This window comes from Octopus bimaculoides, chromosome 15, assembly GCF_001194135.2.
Source record: "Octopus bimaculoides isolate UCB-OBI-ISO-001 chromosome 15, ASM119413v2, whole genome shotgun sequence".
Classification (NCBI taxonomy): domain Eukaryota; kingdom Metazoa; phylum Mollusca; class Cephalopoda; order Octopoda; family Octopodidae; genus Octopus; species Octopus bimaculoides.
The window spans coordinates 51,318,393-51,325,502 of NC_068995.1; the positions used below are offsets into that span (position 1 = coordinate 51,318,393).

Below are 7,110 nucleotides of genomic sequence, written 5' to 3' on the forward strand. Positions count from 1 at the left end.
TATATGTATGTATACACACACATATATACATACATTCACCAACTTAAACAAGGAGACCATCCAGAAGGGTTGCAGGAGATTCCGAAGTTGTCTGGAGGCCATGGTTGGAACCAATGGTGATTTTATTGAATAAATTTACTCTTTAGTATTTGAAGATGTTTTTATGTAATTTAGGTAAATATATCTGTTAAAATGAGATGTCAGAGTTATTTTCATTTTTGTGTAATTTAGATGACAGTATATTCACTACACCCTATATGTATATATATATATATATATATATATAGGTATATGTATGCATATATGTATTACACACATGTGATGTGAATTTATGATGGGTTGAATGATACGTCAGGGTCTTAATATAATTATTTAAAAAAGCAATAATTTGGGTCAAGCACATCTTATGGATTACTGCTGGGAAGAAATAGAAGCAATAAAAATTTTTTAACAAAGGCAAAAGTATTAAAGGATAACAATAACAACAACAACAACAACAACAATAATAATAATCATATTGAAAAGACGAAAAGGGAGCACCTGTCGCGATTGAGAAAAAAATTGACTTCAAAGCGGAATGCCAGAAACATAATTTCGGCAAATAAACTTGCACACAGTTGCAGTAGTTTGGTATGGTGCTGGAATCCTGAAGTGGACAGGGGAGGAGCTAAAGGAGATGGACAGGAAGTCAAGAAAGCTCCTAACGATGCATGGAGCCCATCATCTATGTGTGGACACTGATTGCCTATACATGGAGAGAGCAAATGGAGGAAGGCGACTGATAAGTGTGGAAGACTGCGTGTGTATTGAACTCAAGAGCTTAATGAGAGCTGAAAGGAGAGGATAGCATGGGGCTGTAGGCTACAAATAATAAGAACGACAGCCCTTTCCTGTTGCCCCTGCACTTCCCTTCTCACACTTCCTCTTCCGGTCAGTCCCTTGACCATTGACATCATGGCTCTCTTCTTCCCCACAATTTGAATATAGATTTGATAATCTTCTAATGTTCTTAACTAGGTTTAAAAACTATGGATGGCTGGTATGATTCTGTATTGATATTGGCCAACTTTACATAAGGGTTTTCTTATACAGGATGTTCAGAAGGTCTCTCTGCAGTAAGTATTTTATTGCAAAATAAATATTTATAAGATGATATAAGACTACAAAAGAATATATTAGACTTTAAAAGACTTAAAAAAAACTTTATAAGAGGTGTTGAAAGTGTTGTTCTTCATTTTCAATACATAAGTTGACTCTTCTACAAATGTTTGGAAATACATCTTGGAGAAAAAAAAAAAAATTCACTGTGGAGAGACTTTTTTTGAACACCCTGTATAATTTGTACAGATTAATGCCAAGGTTAAACCTAAGGAATTAATAACAATAAAGTTTGTTGCTATGGTGATTTTTAGCCTTGAAGTATTGTAGAAGTGGAGCATGTCCTCTCTGAATATATCTAGTGTGTATCTGCTAGCATTATTGGAAATGGCTAACATAACCTATAAAATTTAATACAGCAATCTGTTATGTAAAACAACGTGGAATATTAAGTCATGTTACGTAGTATAACCCAGCTAAATTTCAAGCCTTGAGCTTAGAGTAGAAAAGAATATTAAGTGTTTATTGGATAGTAAAATGACAAATTGTAATAAGACCTCATACTGTTTTTATTAGCTCTTTGTGTTCTGAGTTTAATTTCTGCTATGGCCTACTGATATGGCTTGTAGACTTAATTTGTTGCCTTAATTTGTGCCTTTAGTAGAAAGGATTATTATTATTATTATTATTATTATTATTATTATTATTATTATTATTATTATTATTATTATTATTATTATCATCATTATTATTATAAAGGTGGTAAGCTGGCAGAATCAATAGCACGCCAGGTAAAATATTTAGTGACATTTTGTCTGTCTTTACATTCTGAATTTAAATTCCGCCAAGGTTAACTTTACCTTTCATCCTTTTGGGGTTGATAGAATAAGTACCAGTTGTGTATTGGGTCAATGTAATTGATTATCCCTTTCCCCAAATTTCAGGCCTTGTGCCTATAGCAGAAAGGATTATTATTATTATTATTATTATTATTATTATTATTGTTATTATTATTATTATTATTATTATTATTATTATTATTAGTAGTAGTAGTAGTAGTAACAGTAGCAGCAGTAGTAGAAGCAGTAATAGTAGTATTGATTGCGGTGGGACCTCATTTGATAACATACTTTTCCTATTACTATCAAGGTGAGGAAAGAAATGAAGGAGATGTATTTTGTTTGCCTTTGTTAAAATATACAACGGAAAAAACCACCACTGCACTTCAGATCGTGACTATCGAGGTATTTACTGACAGATAAACAAAAGAGACAACACAACAGATACTCACTTCACACACACACACACACACACATGCATGCATGCAAAAGAAAAAAAATCAAAAAGAAATCTGTCAAAACTATTTCTGTACAAATATACACTTTGATATAAGGAAAAGAAAAACAGTCAAATAGAAAGTCTTTAATATAGATAAGTTTTGAACACCTACTTGTTCAGGACATTTCAACATTATTGGCACCACCTTACTAGTAAATGTTATATTAGGGTATGTATGTTGAATATACAGGGTTTGGACAAAATAATGGAAACACCTAGCATCATAGCATCATAATTTTGAAATATCTATAAAACCGTCAAAAGCTTGTTTATTTTAATGTTTTTTGATTTATTATTAGTGTTGCTTAATATGTTTTGCTAAAATTGCTGTTTCTTTTCAGATATCATCAGAAAAAGGTAATTAAAATTCATTAAAATGACAGTTCTATCGGACTTTTAAAGAGGTTAAATTGCTGGTGCTTGTATGGCAGGCGCTAGTGGAATGAAAACAGTGTTATGTAACTGGCACTCATGCCAGTGGCATGTAAAAAGCACCCACTACTCTTGGAGTGATTGCCATTAGGAAGGGCATCCAGCTGTAGGCACCATGCCAAATCAGATTTGAGCCTGGTGTAGCTTACCAGCTTACCAGTTTTCAGTCAAACCGTCCAACCCATGCCAGCATGGAAAAACGGACGTTAAATGATGTATGTATGTATGTATGAGAAATTATGATAAACAGAAGTTTATATTATTAATTCTTATGTATGCTTCACCATTATTGTCTCTTGGAGCCCTGCAAGTGATGTTCTATGAGCATTTGGATGCTTAATCAGAATGGGTCATCAGGGAACATTCCATTGCAGTAAATTAGAAAGAATTAATGTCAAAAGTTAAGGGAGATGGCAAGGTATTTTATAAGTATTTTGAAAGAGAAATTGAAGGAAAGTAACTGGCAGAGAAAGAAAAAAGACTAACTAAGAATTAAGAGAGAGGGGGAAAGTGAATGAAAGACAGAGAACACAAATAGAGAAAAAAGAGATAGAAAAAAGAAGAGAAGAAGAATTGGAGAAGAAAGTAGGAAGAGGGGGGAAGAAAGGAAAAAGAAAGGAAGAGTGAAATAAGAATGTAATTTGGACAACCATAAAAGGGATAAACAAAAAATATAAAAATATATAACACCATGGTAGTTTAGGTGAAAAGAAAAAATAAACAAATAAATGAATAAATCTTGGGGATGGAAAAGGAAGGAAAGACATGAATGCAGGGTGGGAACAACAGCAAATGAGAGGGAGAGGGGTGTAAGAGGTGACAAAAGGGGTTGTGAGTCATTAACATCATTGATCGTTACTTAACTACTATACTATGTGGCACTCTAAACAGTATAACAGCAGCAGTCATTTATCTGTTGGTACAGGCAACATATACATACATACATATCTGTATATTTTCAAAATGTAACCACATGTGAATTGTTGGTGATTTTCTTCCTCCGTCTTCCTTTCTATTGAACTTTCTTCTGTTTCCGAAGAAGAGCGTATGCTCAAAACATTACACCATCTTTCTTTACTTCCCTGAGCATTTGCTAATACTTTACATGTACCATGTCCTCACGTTGTTGTTTTTTGTGTTTGTTCTTTTTGGATTTACTATATACATATGCAGAAACACACACACACACACACATATATATATGTATATACACACACACACACACACACACACATATATATATATATATATATATATAGAGAGAGAGAGAGAGAGAGAGCTGTATATCTATCTGTCTGTCTGTCTCTGTCTGTGTGTCTCTGTCTGTCTGTCTGTCTGTATGTATGTATGTATGTATGTCTGTACACCTTTCAATGCAATGTATGCCAGAAGGTCTGCAGATCTACTCCTTCATGCACAAACACACATATACACACATATTTATAAGTAAAAACAGAATACAGAGAGAATACACACATATACAAACACATATAAATGCATGTAACTTACCTTTGGGAAGTTTTAGACTTGGTGCATCCATTGCCCAGGCGTACAAAATTGAAGGATTTGTACGACATGTTGGACCAGTTGCATAGTGTCGAGAAACACTAGGTCCCATTTCTCCACAGTTCCTTAAAAAGAAACGAAATCAATAACCAAAATGAAAAGATGGCATAAGGTATTCTTTTTTTTTTCTTTTGTAGTCATTTGGCTACGGCCATGCTGGAGCACCGCCTTTAGTCAAGCAAATTGACCCCAACTGTCTCATTCTGCCTTTGTACACAACAGAAGAAATGAGAAACAGAAAGAGGAAAATGTAATGACTATCAGTCTCCCAAAGTCATTAGCACCACGAGAGGAACTGATCCTAATAAATTAATGGAAACTGTGTTGACTGAAAGATGGCTTACACCAAACCACCTCCCCAACCCCTTCTGCCAAGATAAAGAATAAATTAGTGCCGAGATAAAGAATAAACTAGAAAGGTAGAGATTAAATATTTACATACCAGATTTTGGTGTCTTTACCCGGTAAACCACAACCATACAAGAGAAGATGGTGAGCAGTTGCCATATTGGCATGGGGCTGGAAACCAACTGAAAGAAGAAAGAAAAGGAAATAAATTAAATGAAAAACAAATTGATAAATAAGTAAATTAATACATAAAAACTACAAATTTTTGTACTCTTCTGGACTCATGTCAGGGTCCTGGAACTATATCGGTTGTGCTCATGCCTCCAAGAGCAAGTTACAGGCTTATTGCTGGTTGTACCAGCATTGAGTAGAAACTGCAATATATTTTTCAAATAGATCCCTCCACCTAAGGTTCAAACACATCTCATGTTAACCCATGCAACAGACAATGTGATATGATTATTTTCTTTTATCCCTTTTCATATTGTAGTTTTTGGTGGTCTTATTCACACCTAACTCCAAGGCTGTATTTGTATTGAACATGTGATGCTGTTCAATGGTGTATATAGCTCAAAGATCAGTGAGTCTCTCTATGTCAAACTGAAAATCTTCTACACTGAGAAGTCACATTTCTGGTACAGCAGACATGTGATTAGAATGTCACAACAAAGAATTGTAAGAGGATTCTTCAAGTTTAGTCAAGAGACCTCAGGGTTGACTAAGAATGAGAGCGATGGATAATATCCATAGTCTCAATTGGTTATGCTTAGGAATCCAGCCAGGAATTCTTATTTCTTTATTGCCCACAGGGGGATAAACATAGAGGGGATAAACAAGGACAGACAAAGGGATTAAGTCGATTACATCGACCCCAGTACATAATTGGTACTTAATTTATCGACCTCGAAAGGATGAAAGGTAAAGTCGACCTCGGTGGAATTTGAACTCAGAACGTAGCGGTTGACTCAAAAGAATACACACCACCACCACCACCACCACCACCACCACAATGACAACATAAAAAACAAACAAACAAACAAACAAAAAGCATCTCAATTCTTAGTGGAATACAAAAGTATCAAAGTAGTTGTTTTTCTTCTTACTTATGTAGCTTGCCGTAGTATTTGCCTTCAAGGAGAGACATAAATACGTATCAACCTGGAAAAGAAAAATGAAAGAGAAACAATCAGCGATTAATACATAACGAGAGAAAACTTTAATTGAATTTGAGTTGTTTTATTTGACATTGTATATTGATTGTGGCCAAAGGTACAAGAGTAAAGACCACCGTTGACTGACTGGTATTTTGAATATTGTTTTTATAAGAGGTACAAAGGGCTAAATATTTGTGGAAAAGAGTAAATTTACCTCAAAACTTTATTTTGTTAAGTGCAGGTATGGTTGTGTGTAAGGGACCTAGCTTGACCCTGCCTGAGATTTGAAACCAAATCTTCCCGCTTGTTGCTTGTCAAAGCAAGCAGGAAATCCTCTCCATGCTAGGTAATTGATGAAGAAACACTCGATGTCCTAGGATCTGTGCTGGTCAAGGAAAGGTCAGTCCTTTGTTTAGGGTTAGACCTACATTACTGACCACTCTATATAACAGGCTAGTCCTAATCAAGCTCTTAGGCATTCCAGCCATGATACTCTCATCTTTTTTAGGAGTACCTAGGACTCCATTATATAATGTGCTGTTTTTGATTTTAAAACCAGAGGGTGTAAAATGACCATATTTGGCTGCTATTTCTAGAAAGTCAAGTGACTATTAGAGCCTCCCTCATTAACTCTGTTTTGTTGTCAAGGTGATGCTGAAATTTGCTGCACTAGAATCGTTGTTTTTATCCAAGGTCAACCATGACACCATAGACTTTTGACCGAAGGTTCTTAAGTTTTGGTCAGCCCATCCATTTTTAAGGCACAATGTGTCCGGAATTACATCCCCTTTGATGAATGTATGTATCTCCTTGATTTAAAACAGACAGCTGTGAGATTTGGCTGTTATTTGTAGCATGTCAAGCAGCCAGAGAAATTCCTGTGTTAAACTAGTGTCTGCGTCCATTATTCATCATTTTAAATTTAGCAGCAATGATGGGGGAAGTACTGAAATCAATAGGAATATCATTGTGGCTGGCCATAAGATACTATCGACCAGCATCAATAAGGAATTTCCCGCATGTGGATATATATACATGGATATATATATTGATTTTGTTACATGCGCATGCACACACACACACACACGTACATACACACACATATATATTATATATATATGTATGTGTATATATGTATATATATATATATATATATATATATATATATATATAT

At 34.7% G+C, this 7,110-nt stretch overlaps 1 protein-coding gene across 3 annotated transcripts in view; it reads right to left on the minus strand.

Annotated features, from left to right (window-relative positions):
* LOC106870812 (probable peptidylglycine alpha-hydroxylating monooxygenase 1) overlaps window positions 1-7,110 on the minus strand; it is a 36,304-nt gene that overhangs the window by 6,732 nt on the left and 22,462 nt on the right. For all 3 annotated transcript variants that reach the window (XM_014917028.2, XM_014917026.2, XM_014917027.2), the window contains exons 3-5: window positions 5,886-5,940; window positions 4,877-4,964; window positions 4,378-4,499 (exon numbers count right to left, since the gene is read on the minus strand). In XM_014917028.2, coding sequence (XP_014772514.1) covers window positions 4,378-4,499; window positions 4,877-4,964; window positions 5,886-5,940 — 265 coding nt within the window. The remainder of the gene's footprint in view (window positions 1-4,377; window positions 4,500-4,876; window positions 4,965-5,885; window positions 5,941-7,110) is intronic.